General features: G+C 42.5%; 1 protein-coding gene across 1 annotated transcript in view; it reads left to right on the top strand.

Moving 5' to 3' along the window:
* Positions 1-22041, top strand: part of LOC117360128 (rap1 GTPase-GDP dissociation stimulator 1-like) — a 124947-nt gene that overhangs the window by 92670 nt on the left and 10236 nt on the right. Inside the window, exons 10-11 of the mRNA XM_033943833.1 lie at positions 4574-4713; positions 10114-10240. Of these exons, the coding sequence (XP_033799724.1) occupies positions 4574-4713; positions 10114-10240 (267 nt within the window). The remainder of the gene's footprint in view (positions 1-4573; positions 4714-10113; positions 10241-22041) is intronic.

The raw sequence follows: 22041 nt of genomic DNA on the forward strand, positions 1-22041 counted from the left end.
CCTCTACTTGTTTGGAGGAGTGGTCTTCTAGATGGAGATTTAAGTCTCCGAGGAGTAAGTTGTGGGTGGAAGTTAGTGAATTCTGGAGAATGAATTCTTCGAGTTCTTGTTTTGATGTGGACCATTTCCCTGGTGTGACATAGCATAGAATGCAGGTCAGGTTTCCAGAGAGAGTGTTATCGGAGAGTAGACCGATGAAGATTTTGGTGCTAATGAAACTGTGAATGAAATCTACACACAGCCTGCACCACTGAGGTCTTAAAGCGGATTTAAACTGAAAATATCTAAGGTTGCTTGAGGTTTTTGATATTTGAAAGGTGCCATTAAAAAAGTAATTTTAAAACAATTTAAAAAATTTAATTATCTGGTAGATGCCTGATTCAATAGGCGTCTACTCCAAGGTGCCTAACAGAAAGTAGGTGTGGTTAGGGACGGATTCTGGGTGGATTTGGGCTGTGGTTTGACGTAGGCACCAGTAGGCATCTAACTTAGGTTGTACTCATTTAGGGAGTGTGCCTGAGGTTTCAACGCCGACCAGTGCCTGAGAACACTTAAGTGCACTAGGCACGAATCTAAAAATGACACCTAGTGAATGATTGACAATTACGCTCAATGGCGCCTACAGGGGTGTCAAAGTTCCTCCTCGAGGTCTGCAATCCAGTCGGGTTTTCAGGATTTCCCCAATGAATATACATGAGATCTATTTGCATGCACTGCTTTCATTGTATGCTAATAGATCTCATGCATATTCATTGGGGAAATCCTGAAAATCCGACTGGATTGCAGCCCTCGAGGAGGGACTTTGACACCCCTGGTCTAAGTGATCCCACATTAAGTCCACATCATTAGCATGCTAATTAGAGCACAGTATCTGAATAGCTTCTATACTCATTCCCCTCCCATAGCTTGACCCTTCTGAAAAATAATTTAAAAAACCCCACACATACACTAATAGGCAACTTACTGCATAACTTTGCATTTTGTTTAATGTACTGGTGCCCCCAAAGCATTTTGCATGGAAGCAAGGGCCAAACTGGGCAATCTTTTGCTGCCATTACAGAGGATGTGTGGCTTACTTCAGAATCGAGCCAGATCATAGGCAATAAGGTGGAGCTATTGCAAGGACCCTAGTGATGAACGACAGGCACTGAAGCAGCCACTTGGACATTAAGCCAAGCTACAAATCTTTGGGTCCATTTGGCAGAAGCTTAGGAATCCGTGCCCACATTTCTTCAGCCATCCAGCTATGTGAAGATACTCTAATGAAAACAGAAGGACCAGATCCTAAAACATTGTGTAGAGTGAGGCATGATTTCCCTCTCTGAGGGTTCCTTCATGGCTCTTATGTTCCATTATCTGCAAGTTGAAATTCAGGTGCAATTAGAGAGTATGGGATTCCTAGAAAAGTCAAGAGAAGAATTTAGTGAAGAAAATAAAATATTAAATGGATAGCAGGGAGATCCATTCTATCTGACTTTTTTGTTGGGACCATTCTGTCGGTGCTCTTATTGTGGGCTATTTTAATGGGTCACCTTTAGAAAGCTAGAACTAGGGATAACAAGCAAGATATATGTGTTTATGCTTATTTTTAAAATTTGATATAGTACTCCCCCGAAATTCACGGGGATTACGTTCCAGGAACACCCGCGAATTTTGAAAAACCGCAAATGCGGTTTTGAGTCTGTAAAAAAGCAGAAGAGGACAGCTGGAGTGCCAGCGTTTGCAGTAAATCATACCCAGTATGCTCTGGAGGGGAGGGGAGAGGAGGAGGAATTGGCTATGCAGAAGGCTGATTGGCTGCCGGTGGGGAGAGGCAGAGGAATCAGCTGTGCAGAAGGCTGATTCGCAGACTCATTCCCTGTATTTTCTGACCGGAAGAGGCAGTCAGAAAATACCGCGAATAACTGAGTCTGCGAATTTGTGTGGGAATACTGTATACTACTCAGCCTTGTTGGATCAGGATGGTGCACTAGGACTGTCCCAAAATCTCCAGCATAGAACCATCTACAAATAATCCAAAACTCTTCTATCAAACTGAATGCTGGAGCCAAAAATTTGGGTCATGTTACCCTTCCTGCTTAAATCTGCTCACCGGCTACCAATCTCACACAGAATCATTTTTGTATTTAAAACTCACATGTTCCACTCACTCCACCCCCACCCACCCCCATTCTCGATCAGTTTCTCACACCCTACCTATCCTCATGCACCTTCCATTCACTACAATAGACCTTACTCATAATTCCTACTGTCACAAAGATCACCTACGATTTCACACACTCCAGCATTTTCTCAGTCACTGGCACCACCTTATGGAATGTCCTTCACACTCACCTCAGACTAGAAACCTCATTAGAGAAATTCAAATACAACCTTAAATCCTTTCTATCCCAGGAAGCCTACAATTCTTAATTTCCCTCCTCCCTCCATCATCCTCCAACAGAGAGCGAACCCTGAATGCAAGTCATAAAACCTATCTACTGCACTCTCATTTCTTTCTTTTCCTGTCATACGTTGTACAAGAGGGCCACTGAAAAGTTCTCAGCCCAACCAACAAAGCTGAGGCAGTCTCCATCGAGGGTGTAACAGGCAGTAGAGCCTAGCCATGGGATTCCTCACTGCCCCTAGTGGTTACAGCCAAAACTTGCACCAACGTGTGACCCAGTAGTGAGTCACCCTGCAGACACTGTATTAATAAGTAATTTAAACAAAAACCAGAACCAAAGCACACAGCTCCAAGGTTGGTTCTTCAAAAGAAAATTTAATGTCAGAATGGCAAAGTTCAAAACAAATACTGCAACTTGCAGAACACAAAACAAAAATATCCAAAAGGAAAACCCTGGTTGCTGTCAGGATTTTCTCCTCATCAAAGTCAGCATTGAGCTCTGTGACTCTGCTCTCACCAGAGCTCCTTACAAAAGCCTGCACTTAGCAGGTTTCTAAAAAAATGCAGTTCTCCTGCTTTAATGTCTCCAACACGCTCAGTCTCAGCATAAGCCTCCAGCTTATTTTGTAGCACTGCTGGGTTCAGGGGAGTGTCTCAGGTTTGCCTTGCAAAAAGCTCTAAACAGCTTTCAAAAATCCCTCCCGGTTTTTAGCAAACCTTTCCCCACAAAAACACTCCCAGCTTTAAACACACTGTGCTGAGAAACAAAACAGTGCAGAAACCAAAAACTCTCACAGTCACTGTAGCTGGCTGACAAAAACAAACACTCGGCCCAAAAATAGTAAAATAGAAAAAAAAAAAACCCTCACAGCTTTCAGTTCAGTCCTTGAAAAGGGTTGACAAGCCTCTTGCCATTCTTGCAGCTTCAACTCCCACACAGGCTTGTGGGCTGCTAAAGGTGGTATGGATCCAGCCTCTACCATGCCCGGGTCTACAGCATTACCCTTCCTTGAGCTAGCACTGCTCTCTTTTGGAAGAAGCCCGTGTCATCCCTCACACCTCCCCTTCCAAGTGCAAACTACTGGCTTTTCAAGAGAAGGAGCCACGCCCTGCTCTACATGAGCCTGCTCTCACCTGTGCTTCTCTCTCTGGCTCCCCCAGTGGACACCAAGAAAATCACATGGACCAGGACAGGCACGGAGCTTGGCTAGTCACAAGAGCTATACACTTACCCTCTCTTTTACTAAGGTGCGTTATGCTTTTTATCACGTGATAAATATTAATGCACACTAATCACACGCTAAACACTAACATGTGCATGTTATCCTATGGACGCATTAGCGGTTAATGCGCACATTGATTTATCGCGCACTAAAATGCTTAGCGCACCTTAATAAAATAGGGCTTTAGTCCAGTGATTTTCCACTTTTTTTGTTCCATTGGAAAAATACAAAACAAAGTGGAAAATCTCTGGACTAAGTGCATAGCCCTCGATAGAGAGTGCCCCAACTTTGTTGGTTGAACTGAAAACTTTTCAGCGGCCTCTTGACATTCTATTTCCCTAGTACTTCGTCCTCCTTTTACCCTTCTCTTTATTTTTCTTCATCTAGATAATTATACAACACATTCAAACTATGTTGAGATGTGGTATATCACACCCAAATAAAACTTGGAAACTTGGCATCTCTGCTCCACTTATAAATCAATGACAAGTGTGTACCAGCATGTGGCAGATCAGCGTCATTTTTTTTTTTAAGAATGAGAGCCATGGAGATTGACACAATTTGAAAAGAAGGGATTGGAGTGAAGGCTATTCTGCATCATTCAGAACCAAGGAGGTTTTTTTTTAGGCAGAGAGGGTGGGTGTGTTGTTTTTGACCCCTGTTACAGGTAGGTATGCTGAAACATGGCCCGTGTTGGGTCCATCAATAAACTTAAGTTTAATTGCCCAGAACCCGAAGGACCCTTTTGTGTTTCTTTTATGTTGCTTGTGTTGTGTCCCTGGTTCCTTCTTTGCTTCTTGCTTCTGTCTTATCATTTCCTATATATGAATGTTTGTAAACCATTTTATTCTATAAAGAAATGTAGTGTTTACAATTTTAATAAACCATTAATTTCAATAAAGAAATAGAACATGGAACGTACTAGACTTTCTTTCCCTCTGAATATTTATTCTATTTTGTTTAGCCGATGCTGCTAAGGGACTAGGACAGGACTCCGTCTTTCTCAACAGACTTGTGCAATGGTGTGAAGCCAAGGATCACGCTGGCGTCTGTGGAGAAGCAAACAGGCTCTTGGCATCAGTCTTGCGGCACAGTAAATCTCAAGTAAGATTAGTCCTCTCTTCCTGGGTCTATTCATTGAGAGCTGGGCTTTATTTCTTTTTCAGATAATAATGCCCATGAACTATTCACTTGGTGGCTCCAGTGCTGTTTAGCAGACCCATTAGTGCCCTGTGACTGCTTTTAATGAGGCCACTGTCCTTCAACACGCTTGCTCTCAAGTGCTTATAGAGTGTTTGCCTTTGTAAGTGGACTGAATTGGATTAAATGGCACTGAAAACACTTCTAAGTGGAAAACATAGGCACATGCCAGGTATTCCTTATAGCAGACTTGGAAAGTGCTTTTCTAGTTAGGCATTTGGGCCCAGATTCTATAAATGACGCCTAGATTAAGGCGCATAGATCGGCACACCTAACCAATGTAGGCACCTAATTTATTTTAAAAGCTTTAGTGGCACCCATAATTGGAAATTAGCAATTAGCAATTGACATTAATTGCACTTAATTGGATGGTAGGCACCAAGTCCAAGGCACCTACCAGTAAGTAGGCATGGTTAGGGGCAGATCGTGGGCATGTTTGGCACCTAGGCACCTGTATTTGGACTTAGGCGCCTAAGGTAAGGATGCCTATCGATGCTTAAGACCACTTTAGGCGCCACTAGGAATGATTCTATAAAATGTGCCTAACTTTTATAAAATTGTACCTAAGTGCCATACTACTTAGTGCCTATGTTTTAGGCGCCATTTATACTGTAAAATCAGGCCATTTAGGAGTACTAGAGAATGACATGGGGACAACTTTTCCACGTCCCTGCGGGAACTCATTTTCCCATTCCGGCGAGTTCTTTTCCTGTCCCTGCCCCCTTTCTGCAAGCTCTGTCCTCAACTGCACAAGCCTCATTCACTTTAAAATCGTAAGCGTTTGAGGCTTGGGCGGTTAAGGCAGAGCTTACAGGAACGGGACAGGGACAGCGACAAAACTCATGGGGACGGGGGTGAGGAAATTGAGTTCCTGCGGGGACGGGGCCAAATATGTCCCCATGTCATTCTCTAATGAGTACTGGTGTAGACTGTTCAACTCATGTGATGTAACAGAGTTGATGGAACACTAATAGTGTATATAATGTGATTTTAATCAAGGGAAAAAAGACCTCAAAATACCCCTATAATGTGATCAATGAAGTCACAAATATTTTGGGGTTAGGTATCATCACAGGTCAAAAACCCTTGAATTTTTAATATTTTTAATTTTAATTGATTTTTAATTTTTAAAACTTTTTTTCTTTTGTTGTAAGTATAATATATGTCAGTTTCATATTTAAATTTTCCTTCTTGACAAGTGAGCATTCAAATGACCAGCAACTATTGGTTCAATACTATAATAATCATCCTGCTTATATTTAAAAGAATGTAAGCACTTATCTTTAATAACCCAACGGAGGCCCGGTCCGTTTCTCACTAATGGGCTTCTTCAGGGGTAATGAAAAGGCTTATTAACTTGAACAGTTGAACACTATTTTGTTTTCCATTCTTTAAAAACACTATTTTGTTTTCCATTCTTTAAAAACACTATTTTGTTTTCCATTCTTTAAAACAGTGTTTTCCAACCTTTTTTGGGCAAAGGCACACTTGTTTCATGAAAAAAATCACGAGGCACACCACCATTAGAAAATGTTAAAAAATTTAACTCTGTGCCTATATTGACTATATATAAAGTAATTCTCTTGAATAGGAATCAAATAAACACAAAGAAAGTATTTTATAATGCTGCCACCGCCAACATCACCGTTGGCGGCGGTGGCACTCAAGTGGCTAAAGAGCCGCAGTTTGCCGGCCTAGGGACAACACTGGAGGGTGGCCAGCTGTGCATCCCCTTGGGACGTAAACCCGGGGTGGGGCAGACCGCCCCCCCCCCACCCTGGTATGCCACTATCTGTACCTCACTCCCTCCCTATGACCAAAAATTCTCCTTTCTTCTATTCCCCGTATACACAACCATCTCTTTCCCTCCCTTTCTCTCTCCAAAGTCCATGCCTTCTGTGTCCAAACACTCATTCCCTCCCCCACCTCAGCATCTCTTTCCCTCCCTTCCTCTCTCCCAAGTCCATTTCTTCTGTGTCCAAAAACGCATTCCCTCCCCCACCTCAGCATCTCTTTCCCTCCCTTCCTCTCTCCCAAGTCCATTTCTTCTGTGTCCAAAAACGCATTCCCTCCCCCACCTCAGCATCTCTTTCCCTCCCTTCCTCTCTCCCTCCCTTCCTCCCTCCCAAGTCCATTTCTTCTGTGTCCAAAAACGCATTCCCTCCCCCACCTCAGCATCTCTTTCCCTCCCTTCCTCTCTCCCAAGTCCATGCCTTCTGTGTCCAAAAACCCATTCCCTCCCCCACCTCAGCATCTCTTTCCCTCCCTTCCTCTCTCCCAAGTTCATGCCTTGTGTCCAAAACGTACTCCCTCCCCCCTTTTGTGTTCCGTGTTTGCCTCCCAGCCCATCTTTGCAACTTTCTCAGCAAAACGAAGCTCAAGCCGCGAGGCTTGTCTTCTGCTTCCTGTCTGCCCTGCCGCACACAAATAGCCGAACGGAAGTATTCTCCGACGTCAGCGCTGACGTCGGAGGGCAGGCTTTGCTTAAGCCCTCCCTCCGACGTCAGCGCTGACATCGGGGAATGCTTGCGATCGGCTATATGTTAGCTGCAGGGCAGGCAGGAACAGAAGACGAGCCTCGCGGCTCGAGATGTATTGAACTCTGCGGGTCCCCCGTCCAGCTCTCTCCTGTCCACGTGGGGCGGACCGCCCCTCTCCCTAGACTGGTGGTACTGCCCTGATGGCGGCCCTGACCGTACGGCACACCAGGCAACATCTCGCGGCACACTAGTGTGCCGTGGAACAGCGGTTGAAAAACACTGCTTTAAAACACTATTTTGTTTTCCATTCTTTAAAACACTATTTTGTTTTCCATTCTTTAAAACACTATTTTGTTTTCCATTCTTTAAAAACACTATTTTGTTTTCCATTCTTTAAAAACACTATTTTGTTTTCCATTCTTTAAAACACTATTTTGTTTTCCATTCTTTAAAACACTATTTTGTTTTCCATTCTTTAAAACACTATTTTGTTTTCCATTCTTTAAAACACTATTTTGTTTTCCATTCTTTAAAACACTATTTTGTTTTCCATTCTTTAAAACACTATTTTGTTTTCCATTCTTTAATTCAAACAACTCATATGATGCCCATTCTGAGATAGCTATATTGGCTGCCAGTTTGTTTTATGGTGCAGTACAATCAGTGATACATCAGACCTTGTATGGGCATGCACCATGGTACGTGCAGCAAGTATTGAAGGTACAGTACTCCCCCGATATTCGCAGGGGTTCCTTTCCAGGAACCCCCGCGAACCTTGAGAAACCGCGAATACGGTTTTTAGCGGGGGAGACAGGAGAGGGCAAATGGAGAGGCAGGAGAGAGCAGCTGGAGCGCCGGCGAGTGAAGGAAATCACTCGCGGTACACTCTGACTGCCTCTTTCTGTGCTAAAGTCGGGCCTCACCAATCAGGAGGTTGCGTGTCAAAGCAGCTCCTGATTGGTGAGGCCCAACTTTAGTGTGGATCAGCTTTGTCATCTGCTTAAAACACAGTTGTTTGTACCAGCGTTCTTGGGATGAAGGGGTGTGATGGTTCATTATTAAGCAGAGTTCATGCGGTGATCTACGTCTTGTGTTTGTAAAGAGATTATGTACATCGGTTGTGACCTGACTAGATGTTAGGCAAGAAAGAAATTTTTTTTAAATAAATAAATACTAACAGTGAAACACAATCAAAAAATAGTATGGAGTAGTACAACGTACAGTACAATTCTTGTGCCAGTCTTTTTGCTCACTGAGAGGAATACTTATCCTTTGTAATAACATATTAAAGTATTAACATGCATCAGTAGTATAAGGGGTTCCTACAATGGCCCCAAAACAATAATTCTATGACTGAGTACGCTCTTAATAGCACCCGGGCACCAGATTCCATTATAGAATACTAGGGTTGCCCAGTATTGGTACACCTCATATTTAGACACCCAGAGTTATACCAGCCATAGATCTGGTATAACTATGGGTACTCAGATGTGGCAAGAGTACAAGGTAGCTATTAATACTGGAATAAAATCAGAAATTTAACTCAGGTGCTTCCAGAGAAAAGATGAAATATATTCCAAGGCATATGATGCTAGAACTGAACAATGACTTCTGACTCTTAAACTATGACTACATTGCATCAAACATGTCAGATAAAATATTTTAATTTAAACTAAGTGGCTTTTCTAAAAAGTTGTTCCATAAAATGTAAAGTGCTAATCTTGTTCTATATAAAGGAGGGCATCAGACCGAGCTGAAAACACAGATGGATGATAGAAATATATAAACATGATGGCAGATAAAATCCAAATGGCCCATCCAGTCTGCCCATCCGCAGTAACCATTATCTCTTCCTCTCTCTAATCTCCCCCCCCCTTTTTTTACAAAACCATGAAAGCGGTTTTTAGTGCAGGCCCTGGCTTGCGCTAAAAAACACTTTTGCAGTTTGGTTAAAGGGTGTGTGGCGGGGGAAGATATCCCACAATTTCTTGAATTCAGACACAGTCTTTGTCTCTATCACCTCTTCCGGGAGACTGTTCCATGCATCTACCACCCTTCCAATAAAAAGTATTTCCATAGATTACTCCTGAGCCTATCACCTCTTAACTTCATCCTATGCCATCTCATTTCAGAGCTTCATTTCATATGAAAGATACTCGACTCATGCACATTTATGCAACATAGGTATTTAAACATCTCTATCATATTTCCCCTCTCCCACCTTTCATCCAGAGTATACATATCAAGATCTGTCCCCATATGCCTTATGACGAAGACCACACACCATTTTAATAGCCTTCATCTGGACCGACTCCGTCCTTTTTATATCTTTTTGAAGGTGTAGTTTCCAGAATTGCACAAAATATTCTAAATGAGGTATCAGCAGAGTCTTATACAAAAACATCAATATCTCCTTTTTCTTCCTTCTCCCTATGCATCCCAGCATCCTTCTAGCTTTTGTCATCACCTTTTCAACCTGTTTGGCCACCTTAAGATCATCACATACAATCATACCCAAGTCCCGCTCTTCTGTCGTGTATAAAAGTTCTACACTCGGAGAATAATTAAGCTCTGGAACGCATTGCCAGAGGTTGTTGTATCTCCTCTGTACAGGTTAAGAGTGTGAGATATAAGGGGTTAGAAAATGAATTAGACCTATCTGCTGTAATATGTTTGACTCATATAGCATTCAATAATTTCTATGCATGTTTGTGTACTGGAAACCATAGTGAAGGTTTCCTTTATTTCTGCATTCTGTTGAAAATTCTAATCAAAAGAATTACAATAAAAGATAATATACTTTTTTATCATATGTTGTCCATAGGAAGTTGTGAAAGCTGTTCAGGAGGTCCAAGGAATGAAGCATCTGGTTTCTATGACAACAAGTGAACATGTCATCATGCAGAATGAAGCTCTAATAGCCCTGGCCATAGCATCAGCAATTGATTTAGGTAACCAGAACAAATCAATATGAAATTGTCACATAAGGCTTTAATTCTTTTCTATCATCTTTAAATGGAAGAGCCATTGGGAACAACACCTCAGTAACTCTACTGCTTATGTTTCATTAACATTTTTTAACATCTTTTTAAATCCCAAACACAATCACAATGCTATAGACTTACAAAAGACCAACATGGTTAACAAATTGCTATTTTCCTAGATACCTTGAGGGCATGCCCTTCAACAATCAAATTTAATCAGGAGATTGATTTTGGAAAATTTATGAAGATACTGTTCCAAAGTTTGTGCTTATGTTTATTTGTATTTATATACCGCTCTTTGTTACAACATCAGTGTGGTGTACATCACTTAAAAAGGAAAGGAACACCAATAAATAGGAGAGAAATAAGATATTTTTTTTTTGTATCAGCATTTAAACATCCATATATCATGGACGCCCAAATCCCAATTGTATAAAGCAAAGATATGACCATCTAAAACTGTAGTACATCCATATGCATAGGGTCATTGGGCATGTTTTGGTAGGGACTAGGGAGGAATCAAAATATAAATGTTCAAGTGTATTTGCAGAAGGAGAAGAGATATCCATGACCAAAAAGATGGACATCTGTATTTAGATCTGATATGTGCCACATTCAGGTGTTCCTATTAAGCAATTGTTCACAGGATGGAGTAAGGGAAGTGACAGCCCCTGGAAGGCTCACAATGTAGGGCTACAGTGAGATTTTAAACAGGAACATCTGCCCTGGTTCTCAGGCAGATGTTCTAACTAACCATTAGATGTCTAATATGGTTGTACTAACAGTATGCTGCCATAATGACATCCACATCCCTTGCCCGGTTCATAGTTTGGATATTTCAGGTTATAAAATGGATATTCATGCTGAACGGAACTAAGCACTTGCACATCCATTTGCCATGTATTTTAGAACAGGCAGTATGTGGGCAAATTCTGTTCTAAAATACAGGAGAAATGGACATCCATATGTGATGTACAGACTTGGATATCTATATTCTGAGTTGGACATCCTTTCTAAAATGCAGCTCTACATTCATAGTTGTTTGTTTTATGATTTTATTACAGCTTATGTTATTATAGAATCTCCATCCGTGCCATCTACTATCCGTTCCTCTCACGTAGAGATCCTAAGCAGTTTCCCTACTAGGTATTCTTGAATTCAGAGCAGTTCTCAATTATCTCCACTACCTCCACAAGGAGGCTGTTGCATAAATTCACCACCATATCTATGAAGAAATATTTCCTTAGGTTATTTCTGAGTCTGTCCTTTTTATCTTCATCTTATGGAGCTTCTTTTCAACTGAAATATACATACTACTATTGCTACTTATCATTTAGAAAGCGCTGACAGATATATGCAGCGCTGTACATTTTGACATTTATAGACGGTCCCTGCTCGGAAGAACTTGGACAGTCTAACTTGGACAGACAGATATGACATATAGGCTTGGGGATGAAGAACCCAAGGTGAGAAAAGTTAGTAGTCGAAAGTACTGGCAGTACTTAAACATCTCGGTTCATAGACAAAAGTGCGCGCCGACAACCCAGCGCAGACAACTCAGCTCAAGGCGGAAGCGCACCGAAGAAAAACAGAATTTTAAGGGGCTCCGACGGGGGGTGTTGGTGGGGAACCCCCCCCCCCCACTTTACTTAATAGAGATCGCACCGGTGTTGTGGGGGGGTTGTAACCCCCCTCATTTACTGGAAACTTAACTTTTTCCCTCTTTTTTAGGGAAAAAGTGTAGTTTTCAGTATAATGTGGGGGGTTACAATCCCCCAAACCCCCGACAATGCCGGCGCTTTCTCTGTTCCCCCCCATCGGAGCCCTTTAAAATACTGGTTTTCTTCGGCGCTCAGTTGTCTGCGCTGGGTTGTCGGCGCGCGATTTTGACCTGTCACCAAACATCTCTATCATATCTCTCCATTTTCTAAAACTGATTCTCAGCCTTTAGCAAAGTATTTCATTTGCAACAAAGGATTTTTAACACAAAAAATGAGAGAATGGCGATGGTGGTCAAGAAGGCAAACAGGATGCTAGGAATTATTAGAAGAGGGATGGTTAAGAAGACTAAGAATGTTATGATGTTTTGTACATCGCTTAGATTTAAGTGATTCATACATTTTAAAAAATAAAAAAATGCCTCTGTGTCGCTCAATGGTGCGACCTCACCTTGAGAAGTGCTTTCAGTTCTGATCTCCTTATTTCAAAAAAATATAGCGGCACTAGAAAAAGTTCAAAGAGCGACCAAGATAATAAAGGGGATGGAATTCCTCTCGTATGAGGAGAGACTAAAAAGGTTTAGGGCTCTTCAGCTTGAAAAAGAGACGGCTGAGGGGAGATATAATTGAAGTCTACAAAATCCTATGTGGTATAGAACGGGTACAAGTGAATTGATTTTTCACTCAGTCAAAAATTACAAAGACTAGGGGACACTCGATGAAGGGAAATACTTTTAAAACCAATGGGAGGAAATATTTTTTCACTCAGAGAATAGTTAAGCCAGAGGTTGTGGTTTTAAGAGTGACAATGGCAAGATTGAAGGCGAGATTGAAGGGGACAAAGGCAAGAATGAAGGGGACAAATTATCTCAGTCAGAAATCACTCCATGCAAAAAGAAAAAATGGACAGCCATGTATGCTAATGCCCAGAGCTTAGGCAACAAAATACTGGAACTGGAAACAGAAATGAGAAACGCCGACCTTGATGTAGTGGCGATATCAGAAATGTAGTTCTCGGAGTCCCATGGATGGGATATGGTCATACCTGGATATAACTTACTCCGCCAAGATAGAGAGGGCAAATCAGGAGGAGGGGTAGCTCTGTAAATTAGAGATGACATCAAGGTTATTAAAATCACAGACATCAAGTATACGGGAGAATCCCTCTGGGTGAACCTTGCCAGAGGCAATAACAAATGCCTGTATCTTGGTATTGTATACAGACCACCAAGACAAAAGGAGGATGCAGACAATAAACTAATGGAAGACATTGAGACCATCACACTGCGTGGAGATACAGTGCTGGTGGGAGACTTTAACATGCCCGGTGTGGACTGGAACAAACCTTCCGCTACAACCAGCGGCAGCAAGAGGCTACTAGCCTCCATGCAAGGAGCACGCCTCAAGCAGATGGTATTGGAACCCACCAGGGACCAGGCAATCCTGGACCTGTTGCTCACCAATGGAGATAGTGTCACAGAGGTATCGGTAGGAGACACCTTGGCATCCAGCGACCACAACATGGTTTGGTTCCACCTCAAGAAAGGATCCACTAGGTCAAATACATCAACTAAGGTCCTAAATTTTAAAGGAACTACCAAGTGCTGCAAAACCAAAGCACGACGGACAATATAGAGGAACTATGGTCGACTCTGAAAGCTACCCTGCAAGAAGCAACCAACATATACATTAAAACCGAGAGCAAATGACGCAGAAAAAAATAGACCACAGTGGTTCTCCACGGAGATCTCAGAATTAGTAAAGCAAAAAAAAAAAAGCTTTCGTTAACTACAAACAATCACAACGACCGGAAGCTAAAGAAACCTATCTGGCCAAATCCAGAAAAGTTAAAACGACAGTCAGAGAGGCCAAACTCCGGATGGAAGAAAACATAGCTAGGCAGGTAAAGAAAGGGGAGAAATTATTTTTTAAATACGTTAGCGACAGGAAGAAGAACACAAGCGGTATTGGGTGCCTAAAGAAACCTGACGGCAACTTTACAGATTCGGACGCAGACAAAGCAGAACTACTCAATAACTACTTCTGCTCAGTCTTCACCTGCGAAGCACCAGGATCCGGTCCTCAGCCACAGACCAAGGGGAGTTCGGAGGACCCATTCCGGGACATGGAATTTACTGCGAGCGAAGTCTACCATGAGTTATCAAAATTAAAAGTAAACAAAGCTATGGGCCTGGACAATCTACACCCTAGAGTACTTCGAGAATTGAGTGATGTCCTGGCAGAGCCGTTAGCCGTACTCTTCAATCTTTCCCTAAGCAAAGGAAAAGTTCCCCTGGACTGGAAAACTGCCAATGTTATCCCGCTCCACAAAAAGAGATGCAGGTCAGAGGCTGAAAATTATAGACCGGTGAGTCTCACATCAATAGTGAGTAAACTCATGGAAAAGTTGATCAAGAACAGATTGGACACATTTCTGGATGATGAAAGATTAAGGGTTCCCCACCAGCACGGCTTTACAAAGGGAAGGTCTTGTCAATCCAATCTGATAAGCTTCTTTGACTGGGTAACAAAAAAACTGGATGGGGGTGAGTCCCTGGACATCTTGTATTTGGACTTTAGCAAGACTTTTGATAGTGTTCCATACCGTAGGTTATTGAACAAGATGAGCTCGTTAGGACTCGGAGAAACATTGACAGCATGGGTACAAAACTTGCTTAGCAGCAGACTTCAAAGAGTAATAGTAAAAACGGTATTCCCTCAAAAACATCGAAAGTGACCAGTGGAATACCACAGGGCTTGGTCTTGAGCCCGATGCTATTTAATATCTTTGTAAGGGATCTAACTCAGGGACTTCGAGGCAAAATTACATTATTTGCCGATAATGCTAAACTATGCAACATTGTGGGCAGGGCAACAGAACCTGACAGCGCAACCAGTCCCAGCACTATGAGGCATGACCTGCTTTTATTGGAACAATGGTCCAGTACTTGGCAACTAAACTTTAATGCCAAAAAATGTAAAGTAATGCACCTTGGGAGCAGAAATCCATGCAGAACATACACCTTGACGATGAAAACTTAACAAGAACTACTGCAGAAAGGGACTTGGGAGTACTCATCCGAGATGATATGAAAGCTGCCAATCAGGTGGAGAAAGCTTCAGCAAAGGCTAGACAAATGCTGGGTTGCATCAGAAGGAGCTTCATCAGCCGAAAGCCTAAAGTCATACTACCTTTATACAGATCCATGGTGAGACCTCACCTGGAGTACTGTGTCCAGTTTTGGAGGCCACATTATCAAAAGGATGTGAAGAGAATGGAGTCGATACAGAGAATGGCCACTAGGATGGTCTCAGGACTTAAAGACATCCCATATGAAGAACGTTTGACCAGACTGCGCTTATATTCTCTCGAGGAGCGCAGAGAAAGGGAGGACATGATAGAAACATTTACATACATCACGGGTCGCATTGAAGTGGAGGAAGAAATCTTTTTTCTAAAGGGTCCCACGGCTACAAGAAGGCATCTGCTAAAACTTAAGGGGGGGAAGATTCCATGGTGACACCAGGAAATACTTCTTCACTGAACGGGTGATTGATCAATGGAATAACCTTCCACACCAGGTGGTCGAGGCCAGTAGCGTGCTCGACTTCAAGAGTCGATGGGACAAACAGCTGGGGGTGCTACAGAGTTATGCTTAAAAGATGGATAACCCAGGGAAGGAGGGTTCCTGAGTAGGCAGACTTGTGGGAGGGAGGGTTCTTGAGTGGACAGACTTGTTGGGCCGCCGGCCCTCTTCTGCCGTCATACTCTATGTTTCTATGTTACTTATGAAGGGAATTTTTTAAAATAAAGTAAAATTCTGGAATCTCTCATGACACACCCGGAATCTCTTCGGGGCACACAGTTTGAACGACACTGCCATAGAGCATAAACCAGGCTTTTCCAAGTTCAGTCCAGGTTTTCAGGATCTCCCTAATGAATATGCATGAGAGAGATCTGCATACAATAGATGTACTAAGCATGCAAATCATTCTCATACATATTCAATAGGGATGTACTGAAAACCTGGCCTATTTGCAACCCTTAAGGACTGATCTGGGACAAGCCTCACATAGACCTTTGTGGGGTTTCTGTATCAGTATTCACCATCAAAAGTCAATTAACAGGGGAGAATGTAATGGTACAGAACAGATGTTGTAAAGTCACCTAAGACATAACAGTATAATTACTGGACCTGATTGGAATTTATCCCAGTATATTAAAAGAACTCATACATATTTGGGAAATCATTAGCAAAATGTTTATTCCAAAATTATTTGTGCAAGACTAATTTTCATGCATAAATTAAAAAGATAGGAGAATTAGCTCAAATGGTAGAATTTTGCTTTATTTATGAGATGTTCAATACAATAATATTATACAATAGACTGCTAGTCTGCTACATTACCTGTAGGTTTGGCGCAAATTACAAAAGTAATAAAACCAGGGAATCCAAATAAAGGGCTAGGGTCTAGATTTACTAAAGTCAGCTATCGTAAACGGCCCACCGCCTATTTTTCCCCTCAATCACCCATTTTTCGATCCGATCTGATCCAACCCATGCAAATTAGTAAAACCCCATGCAAAATAGCCAAGCGATTGATTCACTTATATCGTTTGGCTGTTTAGCATCGGGTTTTACTGATCCTAAAACCTGATTGCTGCCTGCTTTTTTTTTTTTTTTTTTTCAATGGCACAGATATTTTGCATGTATTACACACACAACATATCTGTCCCATAAAAAAAAAGAAAAAAAAACCCTAAATGGCAGGAGGGATGCCCACTCCCTCCTGCCAACGGAGGCCGCCTCTCCCTCCAGTGCCCCGTACCTTAAAAGTTGGGAGCAGGAGGTACTGATGCCCACAAGTAGAATGTGGCGACCAGCACTCTTCAGATATAAATGGTCTGATGCAGAAAGCCACACACTTATGACTGAGCATGTGACATTTTCTGCAAAATAATAATTAAAAAAAGCCATGGTCGGGTAATAAGCAATGAGCATACAAATTACTACTACTAATAATAATAAGAACTTTATTTTTATATACCGCCAACAATCTTGCGACTTCTAGGCGGTTTACAATGAAGAGAAACTGTACAGACAGCGAGTTACAGAGTATAACAGTGAACATCTGAAAGTAACAACAATAGTAATAATAACAACAGTTTATATTCTGCAGGACCGTGAAGTTCCATGCGGTTTACAATGAATTCGAAAAATTCCATAAATTGATTGGCACATTCATAGTTAGAGATTAGAGGATAACAGATTACAGGATCAGATTTGGGTGGGATTATGAAGGGGGCTATTGTCCTGATTCGTTACCTAGGTATTTCAAGAACAGGTATGTTTTTAGGTGTTTCCTAAATTCACCATAGTTGTTTGTGTGTGTAATTAGTTTTTCTAAGTCTTTGCCCCATAAGGCTGCTTGATACGATAGAAGTTGTTGATGGTGTCTCTTATATTTGCATCCTCTAGCCGGTGGGGAAACAAATTTCAGGTGTGTTCTTCTCTCATGTCTGTTGGTTGGGAATGAGAAGAGGTCTGTTATATATTTAGGGGCTAGACCAGATAATACCTTGAAGCAGAGACATTCCAGCTTGAACTTCGTACGTGCCTCCATAGGCAGCCAGTGCAGGAGTCGGTAGGAAGGGGTTATGTGATCGGTTTTCTTCAGCCCGAAGATCAACCTGACTGCCGCATTTTGTATCAGTTGTAGTCTCTGCATTTGCTTCCGGGAGATTGCCAGATGGGTAATGTTGCAATAATCAAGGTGACTTAGTATAAGGGATTGTACCAGAGTTCTGAATGCTGAAGCGTCGAAGTATGCTCTAATGGACCTAAGTTTCCAGAGAGTAAAAAACCCTTTTCTGACTAGGGAGTCCACATGGTCTTTCATAGTTAGACCTTGGTCCAGTATTACCCCCAGAATCTTTATTGTTGGTTGAATAGGGTAGTTAAGATTGTTAATGCGTATTGATTTTGTCGTGATATGTGGGTGTGGCGAGGCTATAAAGAATTTAGTTTTATCTGAATTGAGCTTCAGTTTGAATTCTGTGGTCCATTGTTCCATCAGGTTTAGCGCTTCTGTTGCTGTGGGGGTGGTTTCCGAGGGAGACGTATTAAACGGGATAATGATTGTAAAATCATCCGCATAACTGAATACTTTTACACCCCGCTGGGCCAGCTGCATGCCTAGTGATGATATATAGACATTGAAGAGTAGTGGGGATAGTGGGGATCCCTGTGGAACGCCTGATTGGTTTCTCCATGTTTTAGAGAGGTTGCAGTTGAAGCGTACTTGATAGGTGCGGGTCGTAAGGAATCCTCGGAACCAGTCAAGTACCTCACCTCCAATGCCGATTGCGTCTAAGCATTGTAGCAATTTGTTGTGATCCACCAAGTCGAAGGCCGAGCTCATATCAAATTGCATGATTAAGGCATTATGGCCCTTGCTGAATAAGTTGAGTAAGTATTCTAGGGTCGCTGCAATCACCGTCTCAGTGCTAAACAGAGGTCTGAAGCCAGACTGAGTTTCATGTAGTAGAGAGAACTGATCAAGGTAGTCCATCAATTGGGTATGTACTAAACCTTCCATTATTTTTACGAAGAATGGAATGGATGCTACCGGTCTATAGTTGGTTGCTGATGTTAGGGATTGTTTACGATTTTTTGGAATTGGGGTGATTATAATGTGACCGTTGTTCGTTAGGAATTTTCCGCTTTTGAACTTATTGGTCATATAACTCCACAGTGTTAGTTTAAAGTCTAATGGGGCTGTTTTCATAATATTGGGGGGACAGGGATCTAGAATGCAGTGTGATTTAGTATATTTGTTATAAAGTTTTATGAAGTTATTCCATTCTAGATCCTGAAAGGAGTTCCAAAACATATCCACTGGTATTTCATTTTCATGTATGTTGGCTATTTGATGTGCATGTGTGTTGTTTGTTGGGCAATTGTTCCTTAGGTTCACAATTTTTGAGTTAAAGTGTTGTGCTAGTTCGTCTGCTGATGGAAGTTTTGTGTCGTGCATGGATTGATTGTGGCGTGTGGTATCAAATAAATTTGTAACCAGGTTGAACAGTTCTTTAGTGTTGATTCCTTTTGAACTCATATTGGATGTATGTATTTTGGATGAGTAGAATGATTTTCGTTTTTCTTTTATCAATTGTTTGTAGTCTGATAATTCTCCTGTTTTATTCCAGATCCTTTCTAGTCGTCTTACTGATTGTTTCATTTGTAATAGTTCAGAGTCGAACCATTTATTATATTTATTTGAGCGGTTTGTTCTGTTTCGTTTAGGGGCTATTTTATCTAAGATGGATGTGCTTGTTTTCGTCCACTGTTCCCAGAACTCATCCCTTTCATTTATCTCCTCGCGCGATTCGTAGTGTGCCCAGTATTCCTCTGGGTTAATGTGGCCCCTTGTGAGATGTTCTTTTTTATCTTTGGGTGAGTTTTTTCTTTTGGTTGATTCCAGATTAAGTTAAAGTAGTAGGTGAAATGATCGGACCAGATGTCGTGGTACCAGATACCGTCGGATATGGAAATAGTGGGATTTAGGATTTATTTTGAGGACATAGCTACCAAGTCTAACTGATGGCCTTTTTCATGAGTTTGTGTGGATGAAGGGAGACTGTAGTTGAGTGAGGATAGGAAGTTTTTAAAATCTTTTGTATCGGGATTGTCCTCGTTCTCTAAATGTAGGTTTGCGTCTCCTGCTATAATGTTGTACGACGGAGTAATTGAATTATGTAGAATGAATTCGTAGAAGTCCTCTCTGGCCTTTGACCAGCTTTTTGGCGGGACATAAAATAGAATGCAGGAGAGGTAATTGTCTAGATTCTTGTTACTAATTTTGCATGCTAGTGTTTCTAATTGGCTGGTTATCTTGGAATCTATAAATTCTAGTTCAAGTTCTTCCTTAAGGATGACTGCCAGTCCTCCCCCTCTTCTGTCTTCACGGTTTAACATGTGAATTTTGTAGTTATCTGGTATTAGGTCGTTTAGTATTGGATCCTCTTCGGACAGTAGCCATGTTTCCGTTAGAAAGAGGCAGGCTAACTTCTTGTTGATGATCCAATCTTTGATTAAGAAAGCTTTGTTCCTTACTGATCTAGTGTTGAGGTAAGCGCAGGGAACAGAGGTAGTTGTGATGGGTATGGTGGGTGTAGTGATTTTGATGGGTTTTATTTCCCTTGTCCTTTTTTTGAAGGTACGGTGAGGTCTACTGTTACTTGTGATTATTTTGATATGATTTACTCTTTCTTCCTGTTGGTTAATTAGAAGCCTAATGGGTGTGTCAGGGTAGTGAACGGAGTGAAGTTTTGGATATAGTGAGATAACGTCCTTAACATTATTGCTTAGTAAATATATCAATAGGATCAATATGAGCTTCATGTTTGCTGGTTGTTGTAATTCCTTCCTGTGTTAATTGTTATGATGGTTTTCGGCGTTATCAATAATATATTTGCAGAAGGTTGCAAGTGTATTATTGTAAGATTGGGGGGGTTTGAGTTGGGGTGGCAGTCAGCTATGTGTTCTCCTGTGTCGGGAGGGGGGCGGAGCAGCAGGGCTCCCACGCTCCTCTCCCCGATTCAGGGGGGGCCGGAGGAGAAAAGCAGGCTCCTCCGGTGAGAAGGCTGTGAAAGTCGGCTCTCCTGTGTCGGGAGGGGGGGCGGAGCAGGGCTCCCACGCTCCTCTCCTTGATGCAGGGGGGGCCGGAGGAGAAAAGCAGGCTCCTCCGGTGAAAAAGTCTGCAAAAGTCGGCTCTCCTGTGTCGGGAGGGGGCGGAGCAGGGCTCCCACGCTCCTCTCCTTGATGCAGGGGGGGCCGGAGGAGAAAAACAGGCTCCTCCGGTGAAAAAGTCTGCAAAAGTCGGCTCTCCTGTGTCGGGAGGGGGCGGAGCAGGGCTCCCACGCCTAGTTAACAAATGTGGCAGTAACCGCAGCTCAGTAGATATGCTCTTCTTCCCGTCATTGTGTGTCGGCAGTGATTGGCTCATATGGTGACAAGAAGGATGTCATTTTTATTAAAATTTTGCTGTCTACGTGGATATACATATAACTTGCTTTCAATCTGGCCACCTATCTGCAGTGATGTAGCAAGAGTGGAGGCACCCAAGGCAGTGACACCTCCTCCCCCCCCCTCACCATCTTCTCTGCCTCATAAGAACATAAGAATTGCCACTGCTGAGTCAGACCAGTGGTCCATCATGCCCAGCAGTCTGCTCACGCGGCGGCCCTCTGGTCTAAGACCAGCACCCTAACTGAGACTAGCCCTACCAGTGCACGTTCTTGTTCAGCAGAAACTTGTCTAACTTTGTCTTGAATCCTTGGAGGGTGTTTTCCCCTATAACAGCCTCTGGAAGAGTGATCCAGCTTTCTACCACTCTCTGGGTGAAGAAGAACTTCCTTACGTTTGTACGGAATCTATCCCCTTTCAACTTTAGAGAGTGCCCTCTTGTTCTCCCTACCTTGGAAAGGGTGAACAACCTGTCCTTATCTACTAAGTCTATCCCCTTCAGAACCTTGAATGTTTCGATCATGTCCCCTCTCAATCTTCTCTGTTCGAGGGAAAAGAGGCCCAGTTTCTCTAATCTTTCGCTATACGGCAGCTCCTCCAGCCCCTTAACCAGCTTAGTCGCTCTTCTCTGGACCCTTTCAAGTAGTACTGTGTCCTTCTTCATGTACGGTGACCAGTGCTGGATGCAGTACCCCAGATGATGTTCTCTGCATCTCTGTCTCCCTCCTCCCCTACTTGAAGTGCCTCCAGTTCCAATATTCTGCCCTCCAGGAGTCTGACTTGTCTCTTCAGGCTCTCCAGTTCTCCGCATCAGGCACATAATTAAGACCGCCTCCCAGAGGGGAGATAGTCATACATATGGCAGATGATGCAGAAAACTGGGTAGCTCAACATCTTGCTTCCGTCTGCTGCTTCCATTGCTGTCTGCTGCGGATGCCTTCTGGGTCTGCTGTGGTTGCGCCTGCTCTTTTATCTGCTTTTACCCCTTTTGTTCTCTCTGCCTCTGCCTCTCTCTGTAGCT

The sequence above is a fragment of the Geotrypetes seraphini genome, chromosome 4 (assembly GCF_902459505.1).
Source record: "Geotrypetes seraphini chromosome 4, aGeoSer1.1, whole genome shotgun sequence".
Taxonomy (NCBI): Eukaryota; Metazoa; Chordata; class Amphibia; order Gymnophiona; family Dermophiidae; genus Geotrypetes; species Geotrypetes seraphini.